This window comes from Sebastes umbrosus, chromosome 13 (assembly GCF_015220745.1).
Source record: "Sebastes umbrosus isolate fSebUmb1 chromosome 13, fSebUmb1.pri, whole genome shotgun sequence".
NCBI lineage: Eukaryota > Metazoa > Chordata > Actinopteri > Perciformes > Sebastidae > Sebastes > Sebastes umbrosus.
In genome coordinates, this window is record NC_051281.1 from 21,579,715 (window position 1) to 21,605,205 (window position 25,491).

The 25,491-nt window shown below is 39.2% G+C and overlaps 2 protein-coding genes across 3 annotated transcripts in view; both read right to left on the reverse strand.

Moving 5' to 3' along the window:
* Positions 1-1,576, reverse strand: part of impg2a (interphotoreceptor matrix proteoglycan 2a) — a 26,658-nt gene extending 25,082 nt beyond the window's left edge. The window contains exon 1 of the mRNA XM_037790138.1: positions 1,531-1,576. Coding sequence (XP_037646066.1) covers positions 1,531-1,576 — 46 coding nt within the window. The remainder of the gene's footprint in view (positions 1-1,530) is intronic.
* Positions 1,129-24,054, reverse strand: senp7 (SUMO specific peptidase 7). 2 transcript variants are annotated; one of them, XM_037789995.1, is made up of 23 exons: positions 23,854-24,054; positions 21,366-21,454; positions 20,452-20,517; positions 20,240-20,346; positions 16,840-17,094; positions 14,939-15,063; positions 14,398-14,516; positions 13,500-13,830; positions 12,227-12,378; positions 10,267-10,389; positions 10,139-10,172; positions 8,202-8,429; positions 7,410-7,885; positions 6,930-7,057; positions 6,393-6,509; positions 6,153-6,269; positions 5,107-5,202; positions 4,819-5,009; positions 4,621-4,664; positions 4,444-4,487; positions 3,280-3,348; positions 3,040-3,190; positions 1,129-2,881 (listed from the first exon to the last, which is right to left on the reverse strand). In XM_037789995.1, the coding sequence occupies exons 2-23, from the start codon at positions 21,420-21,422 to the stop codon at positions 2,744-2,746; spliced, it is 3,168 nt and encodes a 1,055-aa protein (XP_037645923.1). In that variant the 5' UTR covers positions 21,423-21,454; positions 23,854-24,054; the 3' UTR covers positions 1,129-2,743. The 2 variants fall into 2 exon arrangements, with proteins under 2 accessions (XP_037645923.1, XP_037645924.1); XM_037789996.1 differs by lacking the exon at positions 20,452-20,517.
* Between the last annotated feature and the right edge of the window lie 1,437 nt (positions 24,055-25,491).

The following is a 25,491-nucleotide window of genomic DNA, read 5'->3' on the forward strand; positions in this document are numbered from 1 at the left end:
TCACATAACATTAACCATGTTCACCATCTTAATTAAGTGTGTTGCTAACATTTGCTAATAAGTACACAGTAAAATTCAGGCTGTAAAATGTCATTAGTTTTGTCAAAAACCAACCAAAAGTACAGAACAAAATGAAGTTTTGACCTGATGGTAGTGCTAAGTGAAAAACCAGGAAAACACCAAAATCATTAGGATGCAGCCTCTGAGGACCATGAATGTCTGCACCAAATTAAACGGAAATCCATCCAATAGTTATTGAGACATTTCACTCAAAACCACATCCCCATATCATCCTTATGCTGGCGCTAGAGGAAACGTCAGTGGATCACCAAAGTCACATTTGACACGGCTGAACAACGGACATGGCTGAAAAGACGAACCGCTGCTTACACAGCTGACTTTTTTTAAACCAGAGACAAAAAAACATTACAATTTGAGGAACAATTAAGAATTGCATTCCTGGGTGAGAGAATTCAGTGATGCTGCTTCTACGCGGAGTGTAAACAATATGCAAACACTGGACAGGGCTTGCTATCCATAACCATTTGGTTATATACATTCAGTTGCCAGTTTATTAGGTACACCTAGCTCAAACTAATGCATTCTAGGATTTATTGCAGGACTGATGTATTATTATTACTTTTAACTAAGTTTATCTAATGAATTGGCAACTGAGCGTAGATTTTGTATACGCCAAATGGCTGCAGCACACTGCAATGCAGAATGGGAGGGGGATTACTGGGAGTCACACTGTGAGGGGATCTGACAGGCTGAGACAGTAAATACATCTAAGCCAACCATTTAACCCTCTGAACAGATTATATTGGCATTGTAATATACAGGCATTTCAAAATGAAATGGCTCCTCGGGTCAAAAAGAGAATTAATAACAGTTATAGAAATAAAATGGTTTGCAGAACAGCAGCCAAAGAAAACTTCTATCAGCTGATTTACAACACAGTCTCTGTTTTAGTTACCAACCTCTAATCCTCAGCTTGTTACCAAGAGGTCAAGAGTCAGGACCACACTCAGATATTGTCATAGAAAACATACTGGGCTTGTTTAATGCATCTATCTAGGCTTGATGAAAATAATAACAAGACAAAGAAAAACAGAATATCAAGTGTAATCTGGTCTACAAGTTTTAATACAACACTGAAACCAAAGATATTTTGGAATCAGCTCCTGTACATTCATTCAACACAATGTCTAAAAAAAACATAACATGGTAAAGTGTTAAAAGAGATACAAACACCTGAACAAAAAGGGAACAAACTACAAGACTATCAAGGTCTCTGCTGAGAAGAATGTAGGCAACGGTAGTGACGGGCAGCAATGTCTCTTAGGTCTTAATTAAGTAGGTTTTTAAGTTTGAGAGCATGATGTTACACATGCTAATGTATGTGAACCCCTGAACTTTTTGCAAGTTGTATTCTTATTAAAGTAAATTCAAATTTCTTATGATGTTGTATGTAAGTAACCCTAGTTGATGCTGCTAAAATAAAATACTTTGAGTGCACACAACACACACCCTGCTCTGATTTGGACTGCATGATGGGGAACCATTTCTCCCACATTTTGTACCAAAATATTTCTTCTTAATCTATATGCCGAAGCTAGTATTTTGATAATAGCAGCCACCAACTTTAAAAAGGCTCAGTGTGTCAAATCTGGACACATAAATGGTATCGCCAAAGAGACTTCAATGACCTTCAGAGAACCTCAATGCCACCTGACTATCAGAACTATAATTTAGAATATGCTTTATGCAAACTAACAATATACAGGAGCCTGTTTTGATAGTCTAACATCCAAATTTGGTCTAATTCTGCCAATTTGTGCTGGCAGAGTTGATCTCAAGTACCATCATTGTGTCCCAATATGATTTTAGGCTTCATGGTGGATCTCAATACAGAGAGAGTGTCACGGATAAATGATAGCATAACATTTTTATTTTTAAGGTGAGTGAATGATCCTAGTTCATAGTCATCTGTAGAGGCTGTCATGTTTCCTATCTGGCACTAGGAGGCTAGCAGGATAATCGAGGGAGGCACTGAGTGACTGAAAGAGTTTTTTTTTTTTTTTTTTTCATGTATCTAAAAAGGGGCAAAAGATCAAAACACTGCTTCATGTTGGTATTTCAGTTCCCGAGCCTTCAAGTCATTCTATAATGAAATTCAGATAGGACACGTAGGAAATGTACTTCATACTATGCTTGTGTTCATCCTGTAAAAGGTGTACTGATGCAAAGAATGCAGAATCACAACAGTTTTGATTAAAAATAAACCATGACTGACTGAAATATGAAGTCACACATGACCTCCAATGTCCAACAAATGTCAGCAAAGCATGTAAATCCAACAAAAAATGGTTTACCAACTTGCTGTACAAACTGGGCTTCAATAATATAAAATATCTTGCAGCATAAAAACAATCAGTAAAAAGTCATGGGGTTTTGGAAACATTTTCATGTCTAGTTATTATCTACAGTAAAACTCTTTCTGGTTGGATGGCCAGCTGCGTGTTTATTTTAAATTAGCTGATGCCTTCATGTTCACTCACGGGACCCACAGATAGTCGAAGGTTTACATGTTTTGTCGAGTTAATGCATAAAACAATAACAGCATCTAATAATTAAGGAAATCCTTTTAGTTCACGCTGAAATGTCCGTCGCTCAGTATGAGCAGTGATTTATAATGGCTACAGGAATGGGATGCACTGAACAGCAGAGCTGCTTCGTCCGTCTATCTGATGCTATCCAGGTTTTGATGTCGGTAAAGGTTAAGCACCAGATCTCTGATTTCGTCTCGTTTCCTCCGTACCTGCTGCCGTGGAAACCATCGTTGTAGGTGTAGAGGGAGGTCAAAGTGCACCACAGGGTCCTGAGAGCAGAAGCAGAATTAATTGCGTTAAAATAAAAACATTTTGATGTAAACATCTAACATCTAAACATGAAGATTTAAAGCCCTTGCTGATCCAATATTACATTAATACGTGTTTGACTATGTGAGCCCTAGAAAAAGAGTGTCAAGTTCCTCACCTTCAAAAAACTCTCGACATATTGCAGCAGGTAGAGGCCGCAGTCGCTGCTGTTGTCCTGAAGGGGAACTTTGCAGTGTGAGCTTTGCATCTGGTCAGTACTAAAGTCCCTCGATGAACCACGGCGGACCTCCCATTCTGACTGCAAGTACCTGACGGACAAATACACATCATCTTACATCCATTTATAAAAACGCACACATGCGGCTACTGACAGGGGGATTAAAAGTGTCATACTTACTCCCGTAAGAGTTTGAAGACTCGCTCATGAAGAGAAAGTTTGAGGGAATCCATGATAAGAATACACGGCCTACGGAGAAGAGACGTACATCTGTCATTCAATGTTTACATACACATTAGACATCATTTTTTTCCTATTCATAGAGCAGTGTGTACGCAACTGCAAGCAGACCACCAAGGCCATTTAGTAACTGTTGTAGTATGCCTATATAAAAAGACAAACCTCCAACCCAGTCCAGACTCTCTAAAACACATCAGAGTGCCTTTTAAAATAACCACTATCATTTTTTTTTCAGCTGCATGGCCGAGCTTATATTGGCATTTTATTTAACAGTGGTTGCAGAAGACATCAAATCAAATGTCCGAACAGAAGTGAAATACAATCTCAAGTGATGATCCAAGACATGATGATGTCGAATGTTACCTGCCTTCCATTTCAGCTGGATTTAGACGATCTGAATACACTATCTGTATTACAAGACACAAGGTTTGAACTTGCCTTTGGACTGTACTGAATCAGTGTTTGTGGTATTTGCGAGGACCCAAAAGGACAAACAATTGCTTTCACAGGATTTATCTTAAGATGTGACCGAGGCCTGTGATGCGTAAATATACAACTATACTAAGTAATGGTGGAGATTGTGTTAATATCATGTAAGAAGGTGTGAAGAAAAGGCGTTGACACATTTTCTCATTAGCATGCTCTGCAGATACACTGAAGCCAGCAGTAAACCAAATAGTTCAATATAGTCTGCACAAAACATAAAATGTTTAACAATTAAATTGTGCAGACAATAACTAAGGACACATTATCTACAAGACTTAGTGTAAAAAACTGTTTGCCACGGTAGTCCGTGTTTCCAGTGTTGCACGGTGTTCAACGACAAACTGAAAGTGTCTGCTCAGTACAGAGTCTCAGCACAGAGTAGCAGGGGTCAGATTTCACACACATAGGATGAGAGAGAGTTGACAGACAAGACGATGGCGGAGGATTTGGTGTCAAAGAAAAAAGCAAAAGCGCCTATTACGCAATGTTTCGGATTTAAACCCAATGCTATAAGGGAACCATCACGTTAACGAGGAGATCCATCCCTAAACTGCACCAGTTCTCATTCTCATATATCAGGCAGCAGAATGATGTCACTCTGTGTACCCGCACACTCACCTCTTCGTAATAGTTGTCTTCTGGAAGGTCCGCTCTGTGCAGGTCTACAAACAAAGAAAGAATTAGACTGAGCAGACTTGTAAGAACAAATAAAGACAAATTGTAAAACATTTATCTGTGATATTAAAGAAAAAATATTGTTATTCCCAGTGAGCACAGAACAGGAACATTTCTTACCACTGGACCTGGTGCTGGGTCTTTGGATTCTTCTTGAGGCTTTTCTAAAAACACATGAAACTAACCATCACCTTCAGCTTTGCAATCGCAACATAAATAAATAAAGTGCTTGAAATGTACAACAGAAATCAGCATAACTGCACTGAAAAGCTATTGCATACTGCATGTATCATTTTAGTATCATTTAGTCAAACATACCTGTCTCTGTGTCCATGCTGTCATTGGGATTTAATGTAGGTGGTGTAGGTGGTGTCTCTGTGTTTTCATTTGGGCTTTTAGACCCCTGAGCCACCTCTTGTTCCTGTAGCTCTTCGTTTGAACCACTCCAGGCCTCCGATTTTGGCTCGTCCAGTCCAGGAAAGCAGATGACAACTAAATACCAATGAGCCCTAAATAGACAACAGAGCGATGTGATACATTATGTGGTAAACCAAACAAAAAAAAAAACTCTGTACAATACACCTCTTCATGATGTATTTAACTCACTCCTGATTGACAGGCACAAACAGGAAGTCCTTTTTGAAGATGTCCACATGGCGTGTCCATGTCTTCACCCGTTGGTGCCGCCTCTGCCTCTGACAGCTGGGTGCACACAAAAATAAAGTTTTAACAGTGTTACACATACTTACAAATACCTGCAGACACTTGAGAGTAGTGCTGGGAAGTTCAAGTCTCATGTCGCACCTGGCTTACAACTCAATAAAATAGCTAACAGCAACAATGTTAACTGTGGAAACTCTACCCGGCAAAAGAGCCCCGTTGAGGAGGCGGCGAAGAAGTCTGAAGAGGGAGAATGGTAAAAAAAACATTCTTTCTGCTATTATTATTAATACATACTTTTACTTTACTTTTTACTTTATTTGCTCAGCCTTCATCTTAGCACTGAGATCAGTGTTTCTAGTTCAAATCGGGATTCTTACGGTTGTTTCTTGCTTTGGACAGTAGCCAGGCTGCTAGCCATGTTGCGAACTGTGTCGTTGGTAGTTGCTAGGTTCTGAAGAAAACAAAAGTGATCCGGTTGTCTTTGCGACAGCGGCACCATCAATAATACCACTTGGAATTGCTAAGGGGGGGGAGAAGTTGAAAAGTGATCTGTTGCCACTTTAAGATGAAGGCTACACTAACTTATAACGAATGAAATCATAAAGCATTTTACTTTATTTATTGTAACACTTGTGTTGATTCTGATTGTTTATTCTTTTTACAGAATATCTATAAAAATCGTGAATTCATGTTTGTTGAAGAAATGGAGACAATAAAAGTATTAAGATGAATATGCAAAACAATTCTTAACACTGTTAGCACTGTTCAAGGTTGTAATGTAGTTTCCATTCTGATGCCTTGCCTTGTTAGTTTGGTAATACATAAAACACAAGAAGAAGAAAGATTTCATCCCTGTCAGACTCAAGAGTGCGAGGCTGTGGCTATTTCCTGGAAGCAGCATTAACCAGTTCAGACCCATTACATACGAAATTCGGAAATGTCTCAACAGAAAAGGTTTGTTTCGTTAATTTTTTGGCAACACGACTTACGTCTCACTGGTGACGCCTTCACTGGCGTTGTCCCTCCGTGTCAGCTGCTTGTAGAAGAAGCTGCTGAAGATGTGGGAGCGCTCGACCACAGCAGCAGAGGTGTTCTGGATGAGGTATCTGGTTCAAAAACACATCAACTCAATCAGTTCAAAATTGAATCGCTTCTCCACACACTTGTGAGAAAGCAAAGTCAATTTAAAGCCTTTTTTTTATTTATTTTTTTATAAATGTGTTACTTACTTGAGGTAAAAATCAATGATAACATCATTGAGGAAGTGCCCGCTGTCAAGGCACCGCAGGTCCTCCATTGTGACGGTTATTCCTCCTTTCAATGGCGGAGGAGGAAACTGGATCAACCTAAGCAGAGGTGGAAGAAAGAAGAAGGAGCCAGCTTACAATGACAGTGGATGACAGGTGTACAGATGTAGCACAGAGCAACCATAGAGTTGAATCTGATCATTTGCAGCGGTAGGTAAACTATAATAGTTACAATATTTGTTAGGGATGCATTGATCCGATATGCCGGATTGGTATTGGGCTAATACTGACAAAATTTGGTCTGGTAACAGGTCGGTAGTCTGTATCGGCAAATACCGTGAGTTGAGGTGTCAGAATCCTGAGATAAAAAACCTCGGATCAATACATCCCTATACTGTATTTTTATTCCTAAGAGTGAACTGCATTGGCTGCAAGAATCTTAATCTGGAGGCCACGTGCCAACCCCTGCTGGGCCAGGCTGCATGAGAAGCTGCATATATGATAACGTAGGTTACTTGCCTGCGAGCCAGGCCCTGATGTTTAAATTTAGTCAAGCTGGGGTCGGGTCTACACAGGGACGCGGAGTAGGATCCTTTGGTTCTACGGTGGCACAGTGTGTACACAGGAGTGGGCTCCTCCTTTTTCTTCTGTGGGAGGAAAATTCAAATCATAGGAGCAGAACTTACATTGTAGTGATTTACCATTGACATGTGATTCCCAACCAGGGGGTCAGCACCCCCACAAGGGGACACAAGATAAATCTGAGGGGTTGCAATATGATTAACAGGAGATGAAAGAAGAAAAAAACATTTCTGCTGCCAACAGTTATGTATATTTTTTTCAGACTTTCCTCAAATTTTTGCTTTTGTTCTTGTGAATTAGCACACTTTAACTATTTTTGGTCTATATAATGACATACAATTATAGCAAAGAACTCTGATTAACTGGTCACAACCAGTAAACATATGCATGAGGTAGATACCGCTCCAAACAACTTACCTCAGGCGGATGTTCGAGCTCTTGTTCTTTCTGATCCTCCCCTGGTTTGAGTTCTGTCCCTGTGTCTTGTTCTGTCGCTGTCTCCGGCTCCAGTTCAGTCTCTGTCGCTGTCTCTAGCTCCCGTGCAGTCTCTGTCTGTGACTCATCCTCCAGCTGGATGTGTGGCGGGGTGCTTTCTGTATCAGAATGTGGACCTTCCTGGTCCGAGTCAAGTCTAGGGTCAGTGGTTTCCAGGTCCAGCAGAAACAGCAGGTGAGAGTCCAGTCCACTTCTTCTAATCAGCTCTATGCTATCGTCCAGAGAAAGAACAGGCATGTGGAAGTCTTCAAAGAAACTAAATTTGTCTGCACCATCGAGTGGCGTTTCTTGTTCCAGGCTGTTGAGACAGTCGATGTCCAGGAGGGAGCGCAATAAAGCCCCCTCCATTCCCTCCACAGGATTTCTCAGAGTCACCAGGATGAAGGGGCTCACCTTTTCTGTTAAAATAAAAAAAAATCATAACACCACTATCATGGCACATTGATAATAATGTGACACATCAAACAATACTGAAAATTAAATTAGAAATATGACACAAAAACATGTGACATTTGTAAATTTAAGCCACTAAATGGAAACAGTTGACAAAGCTGCCAACATTTAAGTTAAAAATCTAGTCTGCATTCCTTAAAGATTAACAATTCTATCTGCTTTGATAAAAAATTACAGAGTAGTTGCAAACTAAATGCTACTTGTCTCAAGAAATCATTTAGAAATGAGGATGAAGTGTACTCAGCAATCCGGCAGTCTCACCAGAGTTCGTGGTTCCATCTTGTTTGACACACAGTTTGACGAGTTTTTGCTGTACAGCAGCTGCAGCAGTTTCTGACACACAAAACAGAAGGACGGCGGCAGGGGAAAACAACTCATCGCCCTTAAAGTGAAACTCCCGGTCCTCCAGTTCCTGCTGTTCCCACACGCTGTACCTCCTCAGGTCTTTACGCTCCAAGGTTAACGTCACCTCTACGTGTTCATCAACGTCTGGGGAGAAAGAGGTGGTCAGGTTAGCTTGGCAGCTCACATTGTTGGTATCAAATGATGAACACAGTTACTTCTTTGTCTTTACCGCACTCAAAATAATGCCTCACTATGGTTGGGCGATATGACAGGATACTGTCTACCGTGCAACGGTAGAAATGTGTCCACCGGTAGAGATTTGGTAAAACCGTTTCCACCGTGGTAGTGGTGGTGATTCTCGAATGCTCTTGCGAGGAGAGTGAAGTTGTAAACACGGAGCAGAAGGTTCAATTTTACAGCTAGAGTGAAGATACTGGCATCATATGAAACTATAAAAATCCATTGTCATAGTCAAGTCAGCACACTGACACACTGACAGCTGTTGTTGCCTGTTGGGCTGAGATTGCCATGTTATGGTATGAGCATATTTTTTATGCTAAATGCAGTACCTGTGAGGGTTTCTGGACAATATTTGTCATTGTTTTGTGTTGTTAATTGATTTCCAATAATAAATATATATATACATTTGCATAACGCATTCATATTTGTCCACTCCCATGTTGATAAGAGTATTAAATACTTGACAAATCTCCCTTTAAGGTACATTTTGAACAGATAAACACTGTGATTAATCCCGATTAACTATTTTAATCGATTGACAGCCCTACCTGTAACACCTGAAATTATTGTTCTCAGAAACATTAAAGCTTCCATTTGGAAATAATTTTAGATTTATTGTTTTGAGTCTTGTTTATGTGTTGTCACATGTGAGTAGTTTTTGTTTGTATGGAAGTTCCAAGTAAAAGAAGAAGATAATCCAATGTGATAAAGTACGGTATGGTTATTTTAAATCCTTCCTTAATTAAATTTATAGAAAAATTACTGTATTATGATATAAACCGTTACCGTGATATAAAACTACATATACCGTGAAGATTTTTGCTATGTCTCCCACCCCAAAAACAGGAAATCCCTCGCATTTCTCCCTAGTATGGCAGTAAAAACATTCCACCAACTTCCATAACGAAAGAAAGTCAATCCAACATCTTTAAGCTGCTCTCTGTACGGATCCAGAGGTCCCACTGCAGATGCCTAAATAGCTTTAGAGCTTTCCTAATCAAGTAGTGTGAAACCAACAAAGAAAATGTAAGCGTAGAAAATAATGTGTGCTGGAGTTTCTATGCTTATATCGCTACATTGTTCCTACGTCCTGGAAAGTCTTGTGAAATGTCCTGAAAGCTCAGCTCAAGGCTGAAATAATAAGCCGTTCTTTCATTCAAGGTTATTCAGTCATGATGTATTTTTCAGAAACAAACTTGTACTTGAAAATATATGTACAGAAGAACGATGCTTTGTTTGTTCAAAATGTTTCACAAAACTAATATGCAATCTATTTTGTTTAACAAACACTATTTTGTCTTACACACCCATGGCCAAGATCATATTGCAAGGAAAAAACACTTTAGTTCCCTGAAGGGGAGATTTCACAGGCTCAGAAGGTGAAAGTGCACGAGGGCCTTGAGGGTCTAATCCAGGAACACACATATACTTTAGCATCTGAAATAGACCACTAAGCTAGGAGTGGATGGTGTGCAGACAGCATGACCAAAACAAGGAGTTCATACACCCCAGACCAAAGGGCTCAGGCAGGCCTCAGCCTCTCTACAAACACTGTGATTAAAATTTAGTGTACTTGACACCAATGTTAAAAAAATAAAATAATAAATCGTTACCTTGCAGTGGGATGATGATTTTTTGGTCTACTATCTGTGAAAGAAGAGTAAATAAAAAGTGTCATGTCCTGAAATGTGATACGAATACTGAACGTGATCAGCGTGCATTTGTGATTAATAGAGGTTACCATGATGTCTCCATTCGCTTTCCCTTGGTAACCTCCACAGTGCAGCATGGAGAAGGAGTAGTCTATACTGGGCATGGGAGAAATGTCCAATGAAGAAGGAAGATCTACAGCTAAACCCAACACCTGCAACACACAAACATGCACACACAGTTTTGAGAAAATGGTGCAAACAGTAATACACAATAACTGCATAATAACCTCAATTACTACACTGAGACCGAGCTGTAAGGTCAGGCAATATAGTTGAAACCAATATTTCAATAAACAACCTAATTTTTCCAATTACAATATTTTAAAGCCACAATGTGTAGGATTTGAAACGTCCTTACCTTGGCGCCATCTAGTGGTAGTAACAAGAACGACACTGTAGTTGTCAGCAATGCATGCTGCTACTTTTTGGTGTCTTGTTATCAACAAGACATCATCTGTCTCAATAATATCTTATTAGCATGAGAGGGAATGGAGGGTAAAAAATTACGTTATAAACCTCTGATTAAAACTAAAAAGGAGAAGAAAAAAAAGAAAAGTTTGTTGCAACAGGAAACTTACTGAACTCATTGTAAGATGAAGCTTGTATGAAGCTCCTGTTAGCTCAAGCGTCTGTAATGGCAAGCCTCTCTGCCCATAATCCTACAACTGTATGCTAAACTACAAAATATTAAGGGGGGGCTAACCTGCAAACATGCAGGCATCATAATCAAGAAATGTAGAGATGCCTCTATCACGTTTTTGCTGTCGACACCGATTGCCGATCATCAATGAGGCATATCGGCCGATACCGATCATTTTTTTTGTTGTTTTGTTATAGCAGCTGGCAAAGAAGGCTCCAGACTAACTTTTTTCACCACCGTCCCAAAAACTAATTCTAAAGGTCCCATATTGTAAAAAAGGGAGATTTTATTTTATATTATACAGCAGGTTTAAGTGCTATATTAATACTGTTAAACTATCAAAACAATCAATATACGGAGAGATACACGCAGTCCATGTTCAGAAATTGTGCTTTTGAAACAAGCCGTTAGGATATATGTCCATTTGTGATGTCATAAATATACAATATATAGATTATTACACAGTTTTCAACATAAACATTCTAAATGTGTCCCAGTTTATTTCCTGTTGCAGTGGATGTTAATAAAATCAGCTGACAGGAAGTAAACATGGACCCAAACTGTTGCCTAGCAACGCAACTCCGTTGAATGCACTAAAACGGAGCGTTTCGGACAGAGGGTAAATACAGGTATTATCCGGCTGACAGTATGAGGAAAATAAAGGGTTTTTTATATTAAATCGTGTAAACATGTTCTAGTAGAAACACAAAATACAAGTAAGAACCTGAAAATGAGCACGATATGGGACCTTTAAGTCAGTGTCCCAAAGTCAGTGTAAAGCATCAAAGATTCTAAATGTTTTTTGTATTTTTATTCAAATATTTGCTTCGATTAAATCGTTATAATTCCCTCTCTAATATCTATTTTATATTGCTGTGAAAACATCTCCTTCAAACAACTGGATTTATTCAAGTTTTTCGGCAAAAACTAAATTTTAAAGGATTATATTTGAACACATTATGATAACGTTATAGTATACCTTCGACATACTAATACTAATACAATACTAATTTTTACTGAAAAACGCATCATAATGTGACCCATCACAACCTCCGTTAACATTAGCTCCGTTATTTAGCCATGTAGGACTGTGCTGCCCACCGGCATGTTTTGTTTTACTTTAGTAGCGTATCGCGTGCCTGAGCAACCACGTGTGCAGGTTCTGGTCAGTTGAGAATAATCTGAATTTCCTTTTACTATATCCCAAGATCCATTTGTGCTCTGCTCTTATTGAGTCAGATACAAGACTTAGTCATCAGACAGAAACATTCTTTATCTTTTCTGAAATGTGATTCTGTTGCATTGAAGAGGTATGGATCAAATATAACACAGGGACACATTCTGCTAACCTGTATGTCAGAAGCTTCGTGCAGTTTGACCAGAGCTTCCAGCGGGGATTGTCCCTGTATTAATGCGTCCTCCACAGTGACCAGTGTATGGGCCACTGGGCTGCAGTGTTGAGGAACATCACCGCTCTCCTCGTCATCACTGGACAGCACAACTGAAAAAGAAGCACATGAACAAGAACACTTCAGGCCCGATGTGAATTTTACTTGGGAGTTACTGTATGCTACGTTACTGCTTTCAAAGACAAGCTCACATATGCGCTTAAATGACACCGCAGGAGGTGTAATGGGCTTTGAAAGGAGAGCAAGGACAGTAGTAATCCTAGAAAAGACACATGAGTAGGCTAAAACAGGAAACACAGTAGCTACTAAGATGCGGGGCGCACCCACACACAGCAGAAACAAAAGGTCCAAGACAAACTAAAACAATAATTGATGAGATGCTTGAGCCATGTGGCAGAAGATAACACACTCATACGCCTGTTAATAAGGTACACCTAGCTAAAACTAATGAGGTCTAATACAAAAGTCCTGCAGTAAAAACATCATGTTATAACATTATGTTCTTGTTGGAACAGTGTTAGCGAGGTGTTGATTCAACGGTATGATCCAGTTGGAGGATCATCTGTTGAACTGTGTTGCATTGCACAGAGAGGGTCATTGATATAAAATGGGGTGGACATAATAATAGAAACACCTCTCTGTATAAACAACTCCACAAACTGCAGCTTCCAAAATGACCATGCACATGGCAACTTGTGCATTTACGGCCACGTTTGCTTACCCAACATTTATTGACTTATAACTAAAGTCAAAATGATAAAATGGCCAATATTAGTTTATCACAGATCCATTGGTACTGGCATGTATGTTAAGATATGTTTGCAGCATAGAAACGAAAGACTTTAAAGCTTAATTTTCAATTTTAAAGTCTACTGTTCAGTGCATTTCTTGGTCACAATTCTTTAATAACCAAATTTAAGAGATCTTTATCAAAAACGTTTATGTAAAAATGAACACATAACATAAAAAAAACAGAGTAGACTGCCTGTAAACTGCCTTCAATCTCAAAATGTGTATGAATAGTGTGCGTGTGAATCCTGCTGCATTAGCTGGAACACATCAGATCATTTGTTTATGTCCTGATAAAAGGCTCAAACAAACACACGGAGCTGAGCAACTGTTTAAGTTTCCTCATAGATAATTTCACACTAAAGTTTCTGCAGTAAAATGAAGCTACCGAGTTTAGCAGCTCATCCTGTGTTGGTGTACTCACTGGGTTCAGGGGGGCTGGCTGTGGTAGTGTTGTCCTGGCTAGACGATAGACTTCGTCTGGGGGTACCGATAGAGTCTCCGGCCTCCGAATTAGGACGGATGATTGGGACCAGAACTTCTGTTCGATCATCTGCTCCCACCGTGAACTGTACAATGGTACGGTCCAGGCTCTCCAAATCTCCGTCTTCTCCACTATCTTCCGGACCAAGACGTGTAGTGGCCGGTCCTCCGTCTCTTCCGTCTTCTCCCGTGAGGCGAAGCACACTCTCACGGTGGCGTTTGGAGCTATCTGTCCCATTGCACCGGGACTCTGCATCCTTTCTTTTCCTCTTCTGTTGAGACACAACACAGAATTCAGCTCCTCAATTTAGGTGTTAGTTCATCAGACAACGGGCATGGAAAAATATATTACTGATATCAAAAAAGAAGAGTGTTCTCAGTTTTCTCACAGGCTGCAACAGTTATGGACATTAAAACTTATTTGGTCAATGAAGTTTTAATTAATGAATAGCACCCCTCACTTCTCACTAGTGAATGCCCAATTCTTTTCTAATCAATTTAAATCGCAGACAAAGACACAGAGAGGATTCTGGTGTTAGTTTTGGACTATTTGTTCACAAGCTGCATGTAAGGCTTTTTGCTGGATATTCATAATTCCATCCACTTATTTGGCATGTGTGAAAACATCAATGTAATAGCATTCATTTCAGACTGGTATGTGTGTTGGGGTGTTATGGAAAAGTGACTCAAGGGCTCAAAACATGAGGATGATGTAAAAAAAAAAGTGCAAACACTTTAATGTAATGAAGTGCACGTCTGGGCTCTTGTTTTAAGCCTTTCGTAGGAATGTTTGGATGAAGTCTACTCCTTGGTGAGATTGAGTTCTGTACGGTACTCACCAAATTGTGTTGTACTTCCTTTTCTGGATCAGTCAACCTGTCCTTGATGCTGGCTGGGGAGAACTCATCGCAACTTCCTGTATCCTCGGTACGATCCCAGCTCACTGACAACCCACAATCTGTATGAGACAGATAAACACTGACCAAGTTATCACAATAAACACATACAGTACTGACAACCTGACTGTTGCTACTGCTACTATGAGAAAATAGAAAAAGAGACTTTTGAGAGCTTTGTGAGGGGAAAAGCGGAGTAAAGTATGTGGCATTTTATTTTACAGAACTATAAAAAGTGTAGCATCTGTTTATTTACTCTGAAAGCAAAGCCAGGAGTATCAATAAATCTTTCCCATTGGACGAATCCTTAAAGGGCATATGAGAGAAGGTCAGGGGAAAGCAGGAAAATGTAAGCATGATGCTGTCCAAGTCGTAATATACTGTAAGTGATTAAGTCAAAAGAATAACCCGGTGAAGTACAATGGAGGTGGAGAGCAGCATCTCATCAGCAACTGTGTGTCTGAATGCCTTCGTGTTTACACACCTACAACTTCAGCGAATTTGTAGTCGTCTCCGTTGTCCTTTCCTATTATCACCTCCTCGATATCTTTGTTTTCTTCCATGTCCCCTTCGTCATCAACATGTTGTGACCTTCTCCTGACTCTTGACCTATGATAACATGAAATAATTATTAAATACCATGTTCTGATTATGCTGTATTCATTATTCTAATTTTTTAGCAAAAGCCACATGAAGTAGCGTAAAACTTTTTATACTAAAAGTTTACCTTATCACAAAATATCCAACTAACACAAATGCAGAAACACATTTGAACTCAAATCTAAGTTGTGAAATCTTTCTGTGTGGTATTATTCCTAATAAAATCACCACGTTTTCTGCCTGGAAAATACAGAGAGCCAAGGACGCAGCCGGCCGAGCCAAACTCCATTAAAATGTAATTTCTCCTTAAACTTATCGAAAACAAATGACCCTAATAAAGAATACCTCCTACTGTTTTTGTGGTTATTTTTGTTCATTATTCACGGGCCTATGTGAAAAACCACCACATTATCCTGACTATATAAAGTTTATTTCTTACCAGTACAACATCATAAGTAAGACAAAGAGTCAGCTTTCTCTGCAAGTGGGTCCCATTTTCTGACTCATTATTCACAGTCAGGCATTTAATGGTGCGAGACTCCCTTTCTCTTCTGCAACTGTCTATATATGGGGTAATTATTAATATTATTATTGCAGAGAAGCTGCAAGTCCCCCAGGAATAAAGCTGTGCTGTGCAGAAGCAATAGGTGGAAGTGGCAGCCACTTGACACCCTGAGACCCAGAAAGACTTTATGCCTTACATCTATATTACAAAAGAGAGGAGTGTACAATATCTATAGCACCATAAACATGCAAAAAAAAAATTCAAACAAGAATAACAGTAGCATTATCAAAATATGATTTAGGTATATAAAGATGAACGACATGACAGCTCCCCAAAAGTGAAGCCAAAACATCTCGATCGCCCCCTGGTGGCTGGCTGCAGTAGAGGACATAAATCCTTCCTCCTCCATGTTAGCAGATGGGACATGGGCCAAATTAAAAGGTCAAAGTACACGTCAAGTACATTTTTGCCAAAAATAGTTTCTGTCATTTTAGGTGGTTCTTATCACGTTGATGTTTGGTCAAGTGTTAATTTTTGTGTTTGGTTTTAATTAGTTATTTGATGCTATAAACGAGACGTCATGATTGACAGCTGGGAGTCTGTCTTGGTGCGGCCGTGCTCGGCTCGCTATTTGGTTTGGGCGGAGACCTCAAAACCGCGGCTCCACCGACCGATCACTACTGCGCAGACTCTGGCTCCAAATGATGTCAAGATGACAGCTCCTGTATCCGGGATATTTTGGCTTCACTTCTGTACAGTGGGAGGAAGTGGAAACGCGTCGTCCATCTATATATACAGTCTAGGTTTTGGTGTCATTCGTCTATGCAGGTACTGTAGTCACCCACATTCAGCCACAGACAGACACTAAATATGTTTGTTATTAACACTGAAACAGGAAGTGTGTCAATTATGCACAGGGTGAGCAGCTTTCACTCGCTGTTGGGATACTTCTTCCATTTATTGCCGGTGTGGAGAAATAGCCCAGCAGATTACCGCAACTTGTTTCTCTTACACTTCACTTTTTGTACAGATTAAACAAGCAAGATAGGTTAATTAGCGAGCTATTAATGAGTTAGCTTTAGAGGAGCTGGTAGACAATTTTTTTTACCAGCCAGGCTAGCTGTTTTCCACCCTTTTTCCAGTCTTTATGCTAAGCTAAGCTAACCAGATGCTTGCACTAGCTTCATATTTATCAGAAAGATACGGCAGTGGTATCAATGTTCTCCTCCAACTCCTATTTCCTAAAATGTCAAACTATTCCTTTAACAGGGACTTCCTACCGTTGAGCGGGTGAGGAGGTGGTCTTCTGGTTGCATTTAGGGGTTACACTCTTGTTCTTATCATTCTTGGACTCCCTCTGACTGGACCTTGTGTCTCTGCAGATCAGGGGTTCCTCTCTGCATCGACCACTCTCCCTCCGTGTACTTGATACTTGTCCTTGATTTCCCAAAGAAAGACGTGGTTTTATCCTTTCCATATAAGCCTTGCCTTGGTCTGTCTCTAGGACATTGGTCAGGATCAGACGGGGCTTCCTCCTACAGGATAAAACAGAGAAGCAATTATTTGCAACTTTCCTAGAGCAGCGTCTTCTCTGGAACATCGTGCCCCCCTCAAGGTATTCTAATTTATAACTCATTTACCATCGCAGGTCAGACTTTGTGTACACCAGCTGATCAAGAGGGAGGGGTGTAGATAAGACATGTGTGCAGTCATGATAACCTTGGCCATGAGTCATGGTGCTTATAAGCAATGTTTTCTCTAAGCAGTTAATAGAAATGTCATATTATCTCTGATTAACTGCTTGAGGACCCATTTTTATGAAACATCGATGAGTCATGGTTTCACAGGTTTCTGTATAATCGCTAGGGACACCATGATACTTGTACAATATTTGTAACTTAACACCTGGAACTTTCTGTGTTCCTGTCATGCATGGAGTTGCTTCGCCTTAAACATCATGTATAAAAAGCTGTATAAAGCTGTGTGATGCTGTAAATTTCTTGTTGGAGAGGAGTTCTTTTACAGTTAGATAACAACAACAATAACACTAAAGATTATTAAAACAAGTAAAGCAAGACAGAAGTAAAAAATACAGTACCAATCTATTATAGAGGGCAAATTAATGGGCTTAATAGCACATAATGTTGACACATGAGGTATATGCTGGAAAGAAAAAGTCAATGTTATTCAGTCACTGTAGTAATACATTTACAAAGTTTAAAAAATGTAGATGATTTAAAAAAAAAACTAAAAAAAACTCACCAATTAAAATGATACCAATCAAAACAAAATAATAGGGCACCTGTACATTTAACATACACGCACAGTCATCATATTAAAAGGAAAGAATCACAGCAGAATGACTTATACAGCCAATACTCCCGCTTTAGATGTTCAAATGCTTCAGAAATGTTTATGAAAAAAAAATAATACCACTGTAAGTCACTTCAATAGGACTCTTAATATTCAGGGCGAGAGCCCCATCTTGTGAACGTTTAAGAAACTGCAATTAACTACACAGGCAAGGTGATTTGTATAGCATCGCTTTCAACAACAAGGCAGCTCAAAGTGCTTTACATAAAACAGAAAGGCATGAAGAAACGACATGGAGCGCCTCGGTAGCCGAACGGCTACAGCGCACGCCACATTACCGAAACGCAGCTGGTTTGATTCCAGCCGGGGACATTTGTTGCATCTCATACCCCTCTCCCTCCCCTATTTCCAGACTGCATCTTCATTGTTAACTGGCCATTAAAGGCGAAAATGACAAAAAACTAATATTTTTTTAAAGAAACAATACAAGATAGAAATAAGCTAAATAAAAGAAGACAAATCAAACACTGAAATAAAAAGTATAGTGCAGTTACAGTGCAAGATATGAATAAATACAGTCTAAGGTTTAGCCTAATGAAATGTAGTGGCAAACAGAAAGGTTTTAAGCCCTGATTTAAAAGAACTGAGTCGCAAGATCTTTCAAATTTTCTGGGAGAATACGAGGCAGCAGGTCCATTCCCATAGGAGAAAGAAGGGGCATATTGAGGGTAGTAGAAGTGCGGCAAGGATCCTGTCTGTCCGAGGCTTCTTCTCCTTCCTGTCTGATGCCGGGCACATTTGCTCGGTGGTGATTAGAATGGCGGTGATTCAAGATGCAGAAATGCAGCTCAGTGGCATCTATTAACATTCTATGCAGCTCCTTATCAGTCTCGTCAGCCCAGGCAGGAAGAGAGCTGTTCTCTCGGTCGTCTTTGTTATCAACAAAGTTACAGAATGTGCCCCGTTGAGTGCTGGTTGTCAACACGCTGACATTCGGCTGGCACTCTTCATAATACTCCCGTGTCCAAATGTATCAGCAGTCATCTCAACTTCTGTCTCATTGTGTCACTAATGGTTCAAATCTGTTTTCCAGTTGTAACATCTCTGGCTGTCTGCCAGATGTCAGAGTTTGAAGTGGGGCGGCATGGCTCAGGAGGTAGAGCGGTCGTTCAGTGATCGGAAGGCTCCCGGTTTGATCCCAGCTCCTCCAGAGGGTGTCAAAGTGTCCTTGAGCAAAACACTGCACCCCTGTACACCTGTACACCCCACTCCACTCCTCCGCTGCTCACTTCCACATTAGCAATGCTGTTCCGTACCCGAGTACACTTGCGTCATCATCTATGTGACATCTGCTTATGTTGACGCTATAGTGTTGTAAAAGCACTATCCAATCGCAAGATCCCAAGCCCATATGAGGTGACCTTTGTATTATGCCTACTATGGTTTATGTTTGGGGAGAAGAATGAACCTGTCGCCTGCCTTCATGCTTTATCACCCATGGCCTTGCAGTTTGCGCATATGCAGATTTCTGAGAAGACTGGCGGTGCTGAAAAAAGCCTGCCCTTTCAAAACTACTCGCTGACTGCTACTTGCATTGAATAGCAATCCACTTCGGTGTTTTGGTACAGTTGGTTTCACACCTGATGTGAACCGTACCAGAGTGCACATGAACCATACTCGAGACCACCTTTTCGAGTGAACCCGAGCACGGATCGACAAACCGTGTCCGGGTACAGTACACAGTGGTCACACTAATAAAACGACCTGGGCGTTGGGGTCAAGTGTACTCGAATCCGGGCTATGTTCCTTGATGTGAAAGCCTCCTAACTCACCAGCAGAGGACATTGGCGTGAGTGTCGTGGAGTTCAGAGAAAGCCTCCAGTGGTAATATTTATTTTGTTTCGAATATGGCACTCTTCTGTAAGAATTCATGACAGTCTTCATTGATTCTGATGAGCAGAGAGCTATAGTATAGTCCAGGGCACAATGCTGTCAGTAGTCCACTAAATTACTGTTTGGGTGGCGTTAACATCGTGGGTAGCATTTCAAAGTAGATCATCTCAACCATGAGTTGTCATAAATGATCCAGCTGTTATAGGAAACCTCCTTAAATGTGTTGTAGTTTGAGACAAGTAGGAAAAATTAACTAAAATAACAGCTAAGCCGAGAAGAGCTTCTGCACTGTAGCAAAGCAGGAAGCAAGCCTGGAAAAATAACCGATTGTAACAGTTTAGAGGTAGACAAAATAACACAAAACAAAATATTTATCAGTGTTAACTTATAGGCAGAACAATGAGCAGGTATTTCAGTCTGCAATCAAAGCCTAAAAAAGTCCATCTTTCAAAACTCTCGTCGGCACCTGCTCACCTGGCCATTTCCAATGTCACGTGGTTGCGATCAGATAGCATGGATCCATTTTTATGCTGTGAACTACGATGTCTGAGTTTGCAATCTGCAAATGCAGTCCAGGAAACCTGTTAAAAGGGAAAGAAATGGTGTGAGTCTCAAGAATAATCCAGAATAGCCATGCTATCACCATAACATTTGTTCATGTGGTCACACAGAGAGCAAAGATGTACCTGTCTTTCTAACTTCCCACACTCTGATGAAAGACATGGAACGGAGATTTTGAGTGGGTTTTCCACCTAAAATTCACAGGGTGGTTAGTTACCATGCATTGACAAGCTTCCTTGTGTGTGCAAATACAGCCAGTGCAAATGAGTAAAGCTTGTGACTTTGATTTCTATGTGTTGGCAGCCTGCAGTTGCAGCAGTTTAGTCAAACTAGTATTAAAGCAGCATAAATAAATCAGGTAATTGATTAGTCCGTCGAAAGGTTATAAATCAACAAACAATTTTGATGATTGATTTATCGTAGCAAGTAATTTTTAAGGAATAAATACCAACATTCCCTCGTTCTCAATTGCAAGGATTTGCTGATTCTCTCTGTCTTAAATTGCAAACTTTTTGGTTTTAGTCTGTCAGACCAAACAAGCAATTTAAAGACAACAACTTGAGTTTTACGAAATTTTAACAGACGTAATATTTTGATTTTATAGGCCACATGATTAACCGAGAAACCGCAAAAATAAATATTTTTTTTGCAGCCCTAGTAGCAGCATATCATGGTAACTGTAGCACAGTAGAAGCTTTGGCGATGCAAAAATGTTCTGATTGTAGCTGCTCATGCTTAAACAGTCATGTGTCCTGCCCATACTGAGATCCATTTCTGTTATAGACAGGTGAGTGTGCTCACTGATCAACAGAATTGAGCAATATAGCAATCAAGAGAGCAGGTCTGTGTGAGAGTAGAGCCATTAAACCATCCCAGATCACAATGAGCTTGTGATCAACACATGATCAGCACAATCTATGATGACAGCCATAAAGCAAGCATCCCTGCAGTATCTTGCCAGGATGAGAAAGCAATTCACGCTGCACACTAAAAGCTCACAAGTTAACATGTATGTCATGAAAACATGGGTCACACATACCAGTTTATCGTTGTCAACATTAAATGGAATAGTTAAGGCTCGTCTTCGCTCCATCATGGTCCACAATTTGGTAAGACACAGCAAGAATACTGCAAGAAAATACAAACAATACAAAAAATTATAAACAGTCTGTCTCTCTGTCAAAACAAGTCAAACTCTGTATGACAAGGTGGTCAGGAATGTCCAGAACTGTAACACGTAAAATAAAACATCCATTCTCTAAGCAATGTCCAAGATATAGCTTTTTGATCCTATATAGCCTAGGTAGTTTAATCAAGTAGGCTAATTTCAACCACATGTTGAGATTGTTAGACACTTAACAAAATGTTAATACAAAAATACTCACAAACAAAAAGAACAACTAGTACAAGTTATATTAAGAGCGAAACACAAAAAAAATACACTCTTCTGGAGATGAAAACTTGAGGGGAAAAAAACAGGATGGTAAACTGAAAGTTGTCTATTCAGTTCCCCAAAACTTTTTTTCCTATTTTTTTAAGCTGATGTTTATCAGAATCAGCTCTATTGGCCAAGTATGTGAACATATACAAGGAATCTGACTGAGTTGTTTTGCTCTCTAATGTACATACACAGAAATAGACATACAGCTAAAACAAGGACAACAAAGCTGAACACAGCCTGACAAACATTTGACTATTTATATATAATATATACACATATAGTTAGTTTTGTTTGTGCCAGTGTTTTTTGCCATATACATAATGTTTATATGCCATCATATAACTCTATGGCCTACTGATAAAAGTATTGTAATATTATATTATCTATAGTCAGGGAATGAAATTAGCACCTGCAACCTGCCAAATACAGGGTACATGTTGGCTGTGGCAGGTCACCTGCCACCATTGCAGATAGGTTTCCTTATAATAAGGTTTCCTTATAATAAGAAATATGATATTAAGAATATATGAGCAGAATAAAATTATTGGACGGGCTTACAGTCCTGCGACAGCTACAGATGCTGGATTTTATTATTTTTTTGTCAGAGCATTTGATTTATCGATTGCTGTCGGGGTGTAATGAGAATTTCAACAAATATAATAAAACATGTTTTTGAAGAATATTACCAACTCTAGCTTTAAGGTTACGTTATATATTCCATAGTTCTACTGTCTTAACAAATCTAAAGCTTTCTACATAGATTTCAAAAGTGTCAGACAAAAGTATTGAGTGCCTGGTAGACATTTTCAGTGACCTGCCACAGTGGCAGGTGAGGAAAAAAATTAATTTCAGACCCTGCCTACAGTATAGAATAATATATTTACAGTATTACAAACTGGATGTCTGTGGCCACATTCAAGGAAAAAATGCTGTATAACGGGTTTTCTTCCTTGTTTACACACACAAATGTGTAACTATGTACACAATCCCGAAAACCTGAAGCCCATTCATCAACAAATATACACCATACTGCTAAACTCGAAGCACAAATCACTCAAATAGAAACTCTAACTCACCCAGAACTGAAAAAAAACTTAAGGATTGCCACATATATATTATTTACAGTTACAATTTATGTTTTTTTGCATTATACATAATGTGTACATGCCATCAAACTCTATGGCCCACTGATAAAAGTATTGTAACATTATATTATTATATCATATTATATTATTAAATATTATTATATTAAATATATAATATATTTACAGTATTACAAACTGGATGTCTGTGGCCACATTCATGGAAAAAATGTAAATATAACGTTTTTTCTTCCTTGTTTACACACACAAATGTGTAACTATGTCCACAACCCAGCCAGCTTGAAGTTCATGCATCAACAAATATACACCAGACTGCTAAACTCAAATCACTCAAATAGAAACTCTAAATCAACCAGGACTGGTTACCACATATATATTATTTACAGTTACAATTTATGTTTTTGCATTATACATAATGTTTATATACCATCAAACTCTATGGCCCACTGATACAAGTATTGTAACATTATATTATATTATTAAATATAATTATATTAAATATATAATATATTTACAGTATTACAAACTGGATGTCTGTGGCCACATTCATGGAAAGAAATGTAGATATAACGTTTTTTCTTCCTTGTTTACACACACAAATGTGTCACTAGTTACACAATCCAGCAAACCTGAAGCTCAAGCATCAACAAATATACACCAGACTGCTAAACTCAAAGCACAAATCACTCAAATAGAAACTCTAACTCACCCAGGACTTAAGGATTGCCACACATATATATATTGTTTACAGTTACAATGTATGCTACTACAGATAGCACGTGTAGTTAAGGTTACCTATTCATAACAGGACACTAGTATTATAGTAATGTGCATGCACAGCCCTGCAGCGACCACCTGATTGATGTTAGAGATGGTTTTCTTGCAGGTGTCTGAACACAACATCAGACTTTAATCAGATAGCGCTAGCTGTTAGCTGACAGAGCTAGCCTGTTAGTGCTAAACGCAGCAGAGATGAAGCTTACCCTGCCTGAGGCTTCTCTGGATATCAACAGGACATAGAAGGAGACAGGAGACAACTATTCCCACAAGGACGTCTCCACCAGCGCCTTGTAAACACAGCAGAAACACATTTCTCTGGGCTCAGTTCTCTACTTCTCAGGCGCTTCAATCTACCATTAGCAACATCCGGTGAACACCGGAAGTGCATCAGGAGAAAATGTGAGGTGCACAAAGAGGTCACATTGTGTTCCCAGGCAGGATGGAGCCGCCTTTATAATCAATTATCTGTGGTGGAAAAGTAACTATTAGTATATTTACTCCAAGTACTGTGCTTTTACAGTACAGCATATATGTTTATATTGACAACGAAAACATAACATAATATAAACATAACATAATGGATAGAGAATTAATTTCTTAGGAAAGCCTTTTGAGTTTTTGTATTATTTTGTGTTTCTGCTGCTTAGAAAGCCATTTACAAACTGCCCCAATGCAAAGTTCTGATATTCTATCAGATACAAACTGCACAAAGTTACGTTTATTCTCATAAGAAATGTTGTTATTGTTGTTATTCATGTAATATATTATTTTAAAGCTCGCTTTGTGCTCTTTATGTTGGACTATCCATGGGCACATGAGATCAATATGAAGTTAGATATAAGGGCATTTGGAGTGGCATTCAGAATTTGCCCAATTGCAGCATAAGAGGTCAAAGGTCAAATTCTGTTGACCTCAGTGTCATGACAATGTGACCGATGGATAGATTCAAATCTAAGCTTTACAACGATATATAGCTTCATGATATTGTGTGTTGGTTACCCTCTTTTATACTGGATCTACGCGTAAAATGGCGAAAAAAGATGGAAAAATTAGAAAAATATAAAAATAGAAAGCTATCATTGCTGCAATGCTATCATGCATTTTCCAACACTATGGACATAGACATTTAAAAAAAAATCACTATGAGACCTGGTCCCTCCAAAGTGGCACGACGGCCAAATTTTGGGGGTCTGGCTCATGGACTAATAGAGTATTAGTATCAAAATACTTCAAGCACCAAAAGTAAAAGCTAATAAATGTGGGGCAAATTATTTTAATTTATTTATATATATTTGTATACATTACTTTATATGCTGCTAGGTAGCTTGTGAATTCCCCCTGTGGATAAATGTCTTATTGATATAACAATATCAATAAGTTTAATTAAATGTCTGTGATACAATCTTATGTAACTTTTACCATTCTTTTATTGAAAGCCTTTTAACCTTTTCTTTTACCTGCTGGTTTAACGGGCTGTCTGTGAAGGACAAGAACAGTCTAAATAGTATAGTCAAAGTGTGCTCCAAGATTAGTGGAGTTCAGCAGAAGGACTTGGGCACAATTTGGGAGAAACAGGTGGCTGAGAAAGCAAAATAATTATCAGCCAACCAGATCACATTCTTTGGGCTGTATTCTCTCTGATGCCTTCAGGCCAACGTGATAATGTGCCCTTAAGGAGAACAAATCGTTACTCCAAGTCCTTTATCCCTTCTGCTGTTAAGCTGCTGAACACAGACCATACCCATTTTAATTGACTGTTATTTAGAGGAATTTTAAGATATGTTGTTCTTATTTATTGTTTTTTATTGCTAGAATCCTGTTTATATGGTTCTTATTGTAAC